At 31.6% G+C, this 12,450-nt stretch overlaps 1 protein-coding gene across 5 annotated transcripts in view; it reads left to right on the forward strand.

Annotated features, from left to right (window-relative positions):
* Positions 1-12,400, forward strand: part of LOC148621662 (uncharacterized) — a 36,275-nt gene extending 23,875 nt beyond the window's left edge. For all 5 annotated transcript variants that reach the window (XM_088576264.1, XM_088576265.1, XM_088576266.1 and 2 more), the window contains 4 exons: positions 980-1,107; positions 1,772-1,908; positions 3,146-3,441; positions 5,643-12,400. In XM_088576264.1, coding sequence (XP_088432390.1) covers positions 980-1,107; positions 1,772-1,908; positions 3,146-3,441; positions 5,643-7,018 — 1,937 coding nt within the window. In that variant the 3' untranslated portion in view covers positions 7,019-12,400. The remainder of the gene's footprint in view (positions 1-979; positions 1,108-1,771; positions 1,909-3,145; positions 3,442-5,642) is intronic.
* Positions 12,401-12,450: the final 50 nt, after the last annotated feature.

Consider the following 12,450-nt stretch of genomic DNA (forward strand, 5'->3'; position numbering starts at 1 on the left):
CTAGAAAATAAATACATTGTAAAAATTCTGTCTATCGAAAAGTCAACCAGACTAAAACTGCCAGCCTTGTTCATTTTCAGATGCAAAGATATTCTTATCAGACTATGATTTTTAGACCAACATTTCAAAATAAGACACATGCAATTGCACTACATGTCACAGTAATAATTAGGCACTAAACAACAAGGTTTTATTATAGAAATTATTTAATAAGCATTAGGAACTACCACATGTTATGGAATTTCATTAAATGTTTAGTTTTGTTCCTTTGCTTTTATTTGCATGTGTTAGTGTTCAAATTTTGTAACAAATAAATAAAAGCCTAAGAACAAAATATGACATTTATCAAAATTTCATATAAAATGGCATAGTATTAAACAGTCAACAAAGTTTATCAGCATTAGTCTAGAAATGGATCTGGTGGGAATCATGGGGAGTTCCTGGAGTTTTGAGACTAAATCAGTTATGATTCATCATATTTCTTGATTTCAAATTTATATATTTTAAACAGAATTGAAGGAAATATTGCAGACTTAATCCCATATTTTTAAGTCAAAATTTAAATCTCAAAAAGGCTAACATCCCCCCAGACCCTCCACCAGGGCGTGGACCCACTGGGCACACCCCTTGACCCCTTGCCGAATTTATTTGGGTACCTCCTACTTTCTGTAAAGTACCTCCTGCCTGAAAAATTAATGAAACCCCTGCTCCTTGTAAGAGTTAAAGTCCTTGAAAGGTGAAAAATGACTTTTTTTACAGTTTTCAGCCAATATCTTGAAAACTATGATAGAAAGAAAGAAACATTCAATTGCTAAAATGATTCTAATGATAAGTCCTTCTAAAGTTTTCTTGAGTCAAAATTGTTGGGCAAGTCCTTGATAATTTTTTTTTTATTTATGTATGAAATTTTTAGACCTGGTTTTACACCTTTAGCCTTTTCAGCAAATGCCTTACTTACATATACAACTATATATTTCAGCCATGTTAGGAATACATGACAGACAGTTAATGTTACGGAAAGCTTTGTATGATACTCTGACATGTAAATCTTATTGTAAAGCTCTGAAGAGAAGGTGGAGATGGCACCAAACTCAACTTAATATGCAGGTAAAACAAGTTTTTCATCATTTTTGATGAAATTGATATTTCGTTGAATGGGGAAAGGAGATTCCTTTTGAAAATCAAAGAATAAATCTCAGACATAACTTTATATTATGTCTTGGGTCAAAACATTTTATTCAACTCTCATTATTATATAATATGCAGGTCTATATTTATGTCCTCAAATTAATTTAGAAGCTTCCAGATTTTCATTTTTTGTATCTCCATCTATCAAATGTTGTTTACTTAACCTATATTGAAAATATTTTCTTTAAAGATTAAGACATATTTCTATGGCTTTTTGTATGCATATGTCTCATCATTTTGTTCAACATATTTTGTTTTCCTGTAGCTTAGCTTTTCTGATTAGGAAATTACTTTTATGATTCAGTTATTTATGGACCTTTAGTAACAATAAATACTGTAAACATATTAATTTTCACCGTGTCCTAATTTTCTGAATTTTCACTATGGACAGATAACTGTGAAAAATAGTAACCCTAAAATGGATTTTCTAATATGATATAACCCGTCATTTTTTAATTATTGTTTTTTGGAAACCGCAAAAATTGATACCTATGAGTATGTTTATTTGACAGAATCCACGGAAATTGACGACCGAGAAAATGAATACATTAGTGATATTTACTTGTTATTGTCATTATTACAGTATGGGTTGGTATTCACTGAAGAGGAATGGCAAAAGGAATGGAATAGTGTGTTAAAACTAGCATCATCTACACCTAGATCTTTCCCATGGAATAATCGTAGAAGTAGCAGTTGCTGTGATAGTCCTGTTACTAATAGGTAAATTCATTATCGATGAATATATTTGGTATTTTATTGGTGAATATTTTTGGTATTATGATAAACATATCAGGGATTAAGCTGTAGGATACTTGTTTTATGTTCTTATTCACAAGCTCAAACGAACATGAATTATTTGAAAATAAAACACTAACACAGTGTTTGGATATCAGCTCATCTGACAGTACAGTAAAACTTAACTTATTGAAAAATTTAAGAAATAGTTCTTGAAACTGTCTGCCTTGGCTGCATACAAATAATAAATCTGAAAATAATAACAAACTCTTTACAAAAGCATATCGTTAACATTAAACTAAAACATTTCGTTATCATTAACTTAAAACATTTACTGATGTAATTTAAGTAAGATAAACTTTATGGTATGAAAGGCAGCCATCAAATACTTAGTACTTCTTCTATAGTTGACCATTACTGTTCCGGCTAAAATACCATTTAAAACCCCTGCCTCAAACCACTATATGACAAGGCTCATTTACATAAGTCTATACATTTAAATATTGTAAACAAACACTCGTTGTGTGACACATGTCCATAGTAACATTTATAAATGCATATATTCTTAAAACCAGTGTTTTGACTTAATCAGTTGCATGAATTCTTGAAAAGTTGATATTTGAATTATTACATACTGTTGTATCATTTATTTTCGTGGGTATTGATTTTTTTTATTAGAGAAAAAAAGACATTATGTTATATCCTAAAATTTGTGTTTTGGTGTTCAATAAAATATCGAAAAGTCATCAAATTTGTCTGCAATTACGACATAACTATCACTAGAGTATTTTTTTTTCAAGAGTTAAAATGAAAATTTTGTAAGTACATTGTATTTAGTTGTTTTTTGTGTTTCATGACAGACATTTAATAGATGTTCTGTGATACATAGGTAATTCCAACTTAGAACAGAATCGGTAGTTACATGTACATATGAGACACATGACATTAGCCCCAAGGGAAATTAGGGCTAAGAAAGAGCTGATTTGCTGTTCAATTAAACAACTTTAGGGTGACACGATGTCAACCACTCGATGGGGCTTTTACCCTCATTTCACTTTAAAGACAATGAATTACAACATTCTTGGTGAATATATCTGTTTCCTTTTTATTTTTTTATAACACCATACTGTAGAAATGTTACTTATTCATTTATGCATGTGTAATAGCCATTCATATCTACAATATACAATGTTGTGTTTTATTGTATGAACCCCTTTTTCAGTAATTCTGGGGATGACATTGATCCTGTGGTGTATGAGAGTTTAGAAGAATTCCATGTGTTTGTATTGGCCCATGTTTTACAACGAGCCATCATTATTGTGGCAGATACAATGCTGAAAGACACTTGTGGTGAAGCACTTGCTCCTATACCATTTGGTGGAATTTATCTCCCCTTGGAATGTAATCCATCTTCCTGCTACAGGTCACCACTGTTGTTGACCTATGATGCTGCTCATTTTTCTGCCCTGGTTCCTATGGAGAAGGAGCGAGCTCAAAGCAATAAACCAAGTCTTCCTTGTAAGTTCATACATGTTGATCACTTTTAAAAATATCTAAATGGGTCAAATGACTTATTAATTGTAAAATCCTGTTTCTAATTTTGATTAACCCAGAGATGTTTTCTTCTAGTGATTCTCTGTATTTTCTACAAGTTTTGACTGCAAATTACACTGTCTGATTGGGAAATGGACATAGTACCTTTATTAAAATTTCACGAAGTTGAGGATTCTACAAATAATTTCCCTAGAATACTGTGAATAATATGGATTGCTTTCTAAAGTTTATGGTTATCAGGGGTCGCGCTGGGCTTCGCCAATGTCACAATTTTGTGATTTTTTATTTTATCTGGCGACAAAAATAGCCGGTTGGCGATTTTCTTGGCACCTACATGTAGATTTTTTATATTAAAATTGACAGGAAGTAAGGGATATTCTCTCAAATTAAACAATTGTGTGACACCTGGTCAGAGTTAACTGATGCCAATTTACGACTTAAAGCAATTAAAGGTAATTAGACCAGGCGACTGGACTGATAATATCCTCATGGGAGGTGTCAATCAAATGTAAATATATTATTGAGCCAATCAAAACTCTCATGATCTGGTCAAAGATAAACACAATTAAGGCCATGTGCACGTGGCTACACACGTTTCACAGCCCTATTTAACAATGTAATACATTCAGAAACAGACTTACATAATAACAGAATAAATTAAATCCAATTAACAATGATTATCCCATCAGGAAGTGTCTAAATACTTTGAAATGAAAGAATAGATAAAAGAAAATGGATGACATTTGTTTACTCTTTTGCCATATGACTTTTTTGGCGGGAAAATCGGTAAACAAATAGAATGGGATTCCCAAAATCTAATTAAGGAAATACTATTCAGATATCAAGATAATTAAACAGGGATACAATTAATGGTCCATGGTACAAAGTGTAATTTGATAGAAATTTTATCACTTGAAAAAAAGAGTCAAGTTTGTTAAAAATAATAAAAAAGTAAATTATATTGTATTAGATGAATTAGATCATAAAGGACAAAGATGAACATGTTTTAAAATCAGGGACTGTATGACAATAATAATAGTCTTTGATAGAAGTAAAATACCTGTTTCTGGAGTAGTACTTAGTATTTTATGCATATGAAAGTGACAGACTAGAGCTAAAAACCTGCTTTATACATGCATCAAGAGTGAATCTTGGGTACATGTATGTCATGAATGGAGAGGTTATTTTGATGAATTGACAAAGATAATTTATCAGTGAACTTAATACTGTCTTTTTTTTTTTTTAAAGTATAATTTTTTTTGGCATCCTTTCGCTCTAATTTCTGAAAACTGGCGACAAAAAATGGCAGCTGGTGATTTTTCTGGCAACAGAACTTTGGAAGCCAGAGCAGCCCCTGGGTTATTGCCTGATATTCCAGTTTCAGGTTACAGAAAAAATGCCAGTAGGGAAGAAGAAAAAACTGTAGAAATATTAATTTTTATGGGGTTAAAATTTCATGGTTTTTAACCTAAAACTGACTGAACGGGAATTTACTGGTGTGAACATTGTTCAATGATGGTTAAATTTTCATTAGGGACAATTCTTATCCTTAAGGAATGAAATTTAATCCCACAAAAAATTTTCAACTTTTTGCTGTATGATCAGTTATGAAGGTTTTGACAGAAATATAACAAACATCTCACCTCACTTGGTTTACTGATAATTATGGTTATCATTTACATATATATGAAAATTTCAATTGTAACTAGCAAACATATTTTAAGTATCAGTCCATATAAAAATCAGACACCGCCTATGGTAAGGTGATTCATGGTGTAGAAAATCCCATGAAACAGTTGATGCTTTTTTAGCCTACATATGCCATATTTTTATGCGACAATAGTCCTTTCTGTATTTAGATCTGTACTTTTGATAAAACTACACTTTAATCTCCCACTAAAATCAACCAAATCAAACTAAATGAAGAACGATAACTCTTGCAAAGTGCTTATTTCATGTACATTTTATGTAAATTTTATCTCAAAAGTGCAACCCCCAAATGAAAAACTAAGACTGGTTATGTGATTTGTAATGGTCTTTGAACAAGAAATAAAACTGAATTTGGTGGGGTTTTGACATGCATGAATCACCTCCTGTCTGATTTTTATAGAGACTGCTACTTAAAAATGGGTCAAGTTGTTATTGTTATTTACTTTATCTTTCAGTGTCAATTCCATTAGTTGGACCAGACCTCAAAATGCTGGCTCTACATTTTGTTGTTGACCCTGGTGCTGATCATGACTTTTCTTCTAGTAATTCTGCTACCAAAGTGAAAACCAATCTGTCACAGGAAGACAGTATGAACTTACTTCAAAAGTATTTAGATTTGGAACGAATTCCTTATATCGAATCAGATGTTGATAGTGATACAGATAGGAAATCCAGTGGTTCTTACGATTCTGATGAAAACCTAGGGTGTATGGGAAAAGAAAAGAAGAAAGACGGGAAAGGGTCAAAGCCTAGTGTGACTAAGCAGTTTGGAAGTTTAGGTAAAACAGTAGGCAAAAAATTAAAGAAAAACTTTGGTAGTGTTGGAAAATCTTTAAAAGCAATGGGTCCAGATAATGATAAATTTAGGAAGAACTCAGTCACTCAGAGTACAAAGGTTCCCATGACAATAGCCGCCATGATAGATCAAGAGCAGAAATTTGTATGGGCATCCAAACTTTATGTTAAACAGACAGGGGAACAAAATAAAATGATTGAAAATTACCTTTGTAGTGCGAAGGACAGGTTCATGGAAGAAAGATCTCTGTTGAAAGCTGCTGGAGATGAAATAAGGAGGCGTTCGCTTGGAGCTTCATTACAAGACTTAAATATTACTGGTGATAAACCTTTAAAATGTGTCAACTCAAACTGCAACTTCATGGGAAATATAGAAACTCATTACCTGTGCTCTAAATGTTACAAAGAGCAAAAAACAGCATCACTGGAGCGTAATAAACCGGTTAAAGATAGTTATGCAACGTATCCTGGTCCTTCTAGTAAAGAAAGTGAAGAAATGGAAAAGTATGGGAAATCCAAGTTTTACACTCACATTGATGATAAAGAGGCTACTGAATTAGCCAAAGCTGATATCCGCGCTAGATCAAATTCCAATAGTACTTCTGATGCAAAGGCTCGCCAGGCAGGATATGTTCAAATCAATAAGTATGCAAGACAAAGAACACCATCCCCTGACTATGATAATGTTGATTACGGGTACGGATACAAAAAACTAATGGAGCATTCTCCAACTCCTTCACCAAAGCTGTTGCCAAAGGTACAAAATACTTCTGTCAACCAGCCCACAACAACAAGGACTTCTACTCTTCCAGGTCACAAGCCAGATCCAGTTCCAACAAAACCAATATCAGCTATAGACAATACTTTAATATCAGCACGTCCCTCGAGTGCCCAGTCCAATAACCGTCCTGCTGACCTGTCTGGTACCATGCATTGTCGATCAAAAGGCTGTGATTTTTATGGAAGTCCAAATACTGATTATTTGTGTTCAGCTTGTTACAAAGCTAGACAAACTGTTGTAAAAACTAGGTTGTAATAATAGTGATGTTAGGAGTATAGAAGCTTTGGTTCATTATTCTATGTTGCCAAAGATTTAGACAAAATTATTGCTAGATTTTTTTTTTTTTTTTTCAAATAGAAGAAAAATAGGTTTGCGTTCAGTAACGAATAATTGTGTGTTTGCATGTTACAATGCAGATAACTTCAGTGCATATAGGAGGCCATGTTTACCTATCAATTTTTTGGTTTAAAAAGCCAAATAAGCTTGATTTTTTTGTCATATAGAAAGATTTGTTCAGGTAGAAGTAGTGTTAATTATTTCTTCACTTATGATGATACAATATCAGCATGCAAAAATGCTCAGTTCTATACAAGATATAAATCTTTCAATAGTGGAGAAATATTTTAATCATGATTTCAGGGAGGGAGAATCTGCTCCTGTACAGAGAACATATATCTAGTTATAGTTTGCTTCCTCTGCCAAAAACTTAAGTACCTGTCTTTATAAAAATCAGACGGGAGGTAATTCATGCATGTCAAAAACACACTGAATTCACTTTTCTTTCTTATTCAGAATCGGTTACAGACCACATGACCAGTCATAGTTTTTCATTTGGGTGTTGCACTTTTGAGATAAAATTTATATAAATTATACATGAAATTAGCCCTTTTCAAGAGTTATCGTTCTTGATTTTGTTCGATTTGTTGATTTTAGTGGGAGATAAATGTATGATTTTATCAAAAGTACAGAACTAATTATGGAAAGGACAACTGTGTGTTACGTAAAAATATATCATATGTAGATTGAAAAAGCATTGCTTGTTCAGTGGGTTTTTCTTCACCTTGAATCACTTTTATATGGGCAGTGTCTGAATTTTATATGGACTGGTACTTAAAAGTTGAAGAATAAATTCAATAAATTTCTCTGCAATGTCTTAAAGCTTTAAATACTTTATAAATAAGTGTATTAAAATTTGGAGTACATTTTTCACAATAAACCAGTAGTGTGAAGCTCAAGGCTGGTGGTCTTGTAAAAATTCCTCTTACAGGCGAGATATCTATGTAAATACAAAAAAATCCCATATATGGTTTTAGCCTGTGGATCAAAAACTTTACTGAGAGGACTGGGAATAATTTTACATTTTCAGGTAGAACTATGAAAAATGGTACATGTTAAAAAAGAGCAAGGATTTGTGTTTACATTGTATAAATAGTGTTGGGTTTAATTTGTTAGATGAAAAATGGTGTTAAAGTAAATGTAGGTTGGTATTTTGGTCTTCTAATGTTAAGTTCTCTTAAATGATTTAGGAAGAAACTAGTACTAGTTCTAATGAAATTTTTGTACCTTATTTGTTTACATTTCCATGTACACGGAGGGGATTTAGGGTTGCTTTTCTAATCATGAAAAGTTCAAAATAATTAGGATTTATCAAAATATTTTGTGTTTTTGGTTTTATATAAGATGTGTTCAATTGTTAGTTTATTAAGAGTACATGTATTCAACTCCAATGAACTTTGACAAAACACTAAAAATGTGAAAATAAGTTGTCTGTGTTATAAATGTATTATTAGCATTGTCATTGTATGAACTAGTGCTTGTTTATTGGTACACTCAGTTTGGTGCTTTTTTATTTGTTCAATCTAATACATGAATTTGATGTTTATACTATTCATCATTACATTATCAAAGAAACACTGTCATATTATTTTTCATCATTATCAGAAATGTATAGCCATTGACAGTACTAGCATCTTCTGTCAACCCCTGCTTTGTTTGAAATTAACCTTGATTTTGTTAAATCAGAATTATTGCATGCATTTATTTTTATAATTTTGTCCCCCTCTGCTACATGATGCTAGGATTTAGAAATCCTAGGTATCCATCCATGCAGAATTTTATTTATTTTTTTTTTATGAGCACTCTCAAACCAATATTTTTCAATGGATTTTGATTAAAAGGTTACCATTATAAGTCTCTCAGACAAGTTAAAAAAGCAACAAATGTTTAAATGACATGTACTAGTACAAATGTATGTCCTTTAAACTATGTTCTATTGACCAAATCTGATTTTAATATTTTTGTAATATAGAAAAGTTTTGTCTTTCTATTCTCTTGATTTGTTCGAACCTTATTCTTTGAAATATTAAATTGTATGTGTTAATTTATGAATTTGAAATGGTAGGTCTACAGCAAAATTTTGTTTCATAGTGGGTTATTTTTCCAAGATGATAAAATTGATGGGTGAAAACTTACTTGCAGTAGGTCAAGACTGCTTGGAAGTGAAAAAAATAATTTTGGGGTTGTGACCTATAAAAACTGGGTGAGTTGGCAGGTATGGAAATTTGATTTTACAATTTTTGATTTGAAAATAAGCATAACATGTCCTAAAGCATATATTCAGAAATCATTAGTTTTCAATAATTGTTGTAAATCTGATATGGACTCACAATACTGTTATTGTGATTGTAGACACTAGAGTTGCATTGTTGATTATAATGCAAGCAGTATTCCATCATAATGAATTCTCATTTATTTATAATATTGAAGATATTTAGTGGCATATCATGTGTCATGTGTACAGTTTATACAACTTCTCACACCTCATTTATTTGTGTTTTCAGCTATCTACAGTGAAAACTATTTAACTGAAATTTATATATACCAAAAACTTGTCCTAACCAGACATTTTCTGAAGTCAACATAAAACATAAGAGAACAAATCATTTATGGTAGAAGTGTTCAGTTGTACCTGTTTAAACTGAAAACCTGTCCTAGTAGAAGTACATGTATGTGTATTGTGTATGTATATCTTTCATGTCTTTCATGTCTTCATATTTAGGTCATGTTTTGGGGTTTTGACATATTTGAATCATCCCAATGCTGACGCTTCTGTTTTTTTTTTGTTTTTTTGCCGATATATCTCCTGATAGGCTAATGGGTTTGGTTAAGATGGTTTTCACAGAACCAACTCTATAGGCTAGGTTGACTTTCCAACTTCTACTTGCTTGTGGTGGGCAAATTTTTGAAAATACCAATGGTACATAAATAGTACAATTTGACTTCAAAGCCATGTCAGTTTTTGTTTTAATCCAGTCTATTTAGTAGCTTTATGTGAACAGCTATTACTTGTTTTTTTGTCTATTTCATCTTGCAATTTGTTCAAGAATTCCTTTTAATTTAGCTTTACTTTTCAATAGCTGCATAATTTCTGTCTCATTTTTTTAATTTTTAATAATTGATTTGTACCTCAAAGCTTTAATTTATACCTCACTTTCATACCAGGCATTTCAATGGGTACACTGTCATTAAATAGTAAAATACTCACCAAAAAAATAAAATAAAATATATAGCTGTAAGAAAAGATTTGTTGATACCAATTTTCGTGGATCAGGGAACAAACACAAGTTCGTGGATTCTTGAAATTCTCATTTTGAAGTTTCCAGTATATACATTAATGGGAAGCTCCTATTAGTTGGGAACCAAATTTTATGGTTTTACCTAAACACAACAATTGGTACCCCAAGAACAAAAGTACTTTTACAGTATGCTGAAAATATAGTTGGGACGGTAGTTAACTTTAACTATCTGATCAAGGGCCATGCTTTTCAAAGAGGGGCTGCATTCTTGTACATGTAGGATATACAGGTTGACAATTTTTAAGATAAACAAGAAAATCTTTGTAGTCCCAGCGACTTAGAAATGATCTATTATCCCCAGAGATGGACCTTTAAGTTTTCCAGTTCATTTTATGCCAAAGTCCAGTAAAAATTTATTTAGTGTAGTGAAATTTTGTGTATTTACATGTAATGACACAAAAATGTTACATTTGCAGTGGAAAAAGTGCTTGGCTAAGACTAAGCCCTATTTAAGTTTTTACACATTTTATGCATATAGAATCTTAAGAATCCTATTAAATAGATTGGTATTTTATTAATACAATCTTAATTCTAGTCTACTCCATTTTTGTGAAATAGAAGTTTTTCTTATAATTTTGAAAATTACACTTGTAATTTGATACATGTTTTTAATATATTTGTACTAGATTATCATTAAAGTTAAGTGTTTTTTTAAATCTATCTATCAGAGCCTTAAGCAACCATGGTTTTGTGTAATATGAGTGTACCACAGGGCCTGATCCAGACACTTTGAGGGGTGCCAGCCGAGGTTTTTCAGAAAAAGGGGGGATGCTAGGACATTAATTGCCCTTTTTTGTCAATTTTACACAAAAAAATGACAAAACTTTTCCATTAAAAAGGGTGGGTGCCAACCCCTGCACCCCTCTGGATCCGCCTCTGTGCCAATCATCATTCGTCTGAATATAGCTGAAATATTGCTGCTCGGACGTTAAACCCCAACAAACAAACAAACCAATCATCATACTTTTTTTTTGCATACATATTAAAAAAGAATAATGATATATAAAAAAACCATGCATCTTCAGCTGCTCTATTAATATTTAGCATTTTTTTGCCAGAAAACTTGGCCCCATGGTTCAATTTAGATATATATCTTTAATGCCACCAAGCAACAGCACAATTGTATTAAAGAGGTTTGTTTCAGTTGTGTAAAACAGTGTATAGTTTAGATTGATTGTCTTTTTACAATATTTTAACTGAAAAAAGTGTAAATTTAGTATGTATATTATAGTACACACCTAAACTATATAACCCTTTTAGCCTTTGTTACTGTCCAGGCTGTACCTTAATTTCAATTTGTAAGCATTTTTAAATTCAAAGTGTAAATTATAAATTAAAGTCGTGTGTATGATATTTTTGTTATAAGCATTTTAGGATGTGTTCACATATGAAAGTTTCAAAATCGAAATTGAGATCTGTAGCTATTTTATTTGTGTGTTTCAGTGTAAATTTAGGATATTGTTTTCAGTGCAATATTGTATGTTAAATTTTACACAGACTATTTGTGAAATATTTTGCATCATATTCAATGTCAACTTAAAATGCCTCGTACGGTCTACAAATATAGGTGAACTAAATTTTCAATTCTGTCCAGAACATGAGTTTTGGGAAAAAGACTTACTTGTGTGTAAATGATACCCCCCCCCCCCCACCCCAACGCCACCCCAGTTAACATGTCATTTTTGAATCAGTGAAAAAATTTTAACATAGATTCTCAACGGATATGTTATAAACATGAAATCAGAAACTAGTTGTTAATAAGGTGAATTATTAAATCTCTATTTTATTTCTTTCTTAGAAAAATTAAAATTTTTAAAAAACCAAACACTGATTGAGAATTGATACATGAAGCCAGATAAAATGGCACATATCTTGTCAAAGATAAGAATATTATGCAACATTGCCATTGTTAAGTCTGTTGTGATTTCATTTTGTACATACATTTTATTTATTGTTTACATTAAGGTTGTTTATTGAATAAAATTGTTACTGCTTTCCTTCAGTCAAAATTACTTTATTTTATCCAACAGTAAATCTCATGATGACAAATCT

The sequence above is a fragment of the Perna viridis genome, chromosome 3 (genome assembly GCF_037379345.1).
Source record: "Perna viridis isolate PV_CMFRI_1.1 ecotype Kerala chromosome 3, ASM3737934v1, whole genome shotgun sequence".
Classification (NCBI taxonomy): domain Eukaryota; kingdom Metazoa; phylum Mollusca; class Bivalvia; order Mytilida; family Mytilidae; genus Perna; species Perna viridis.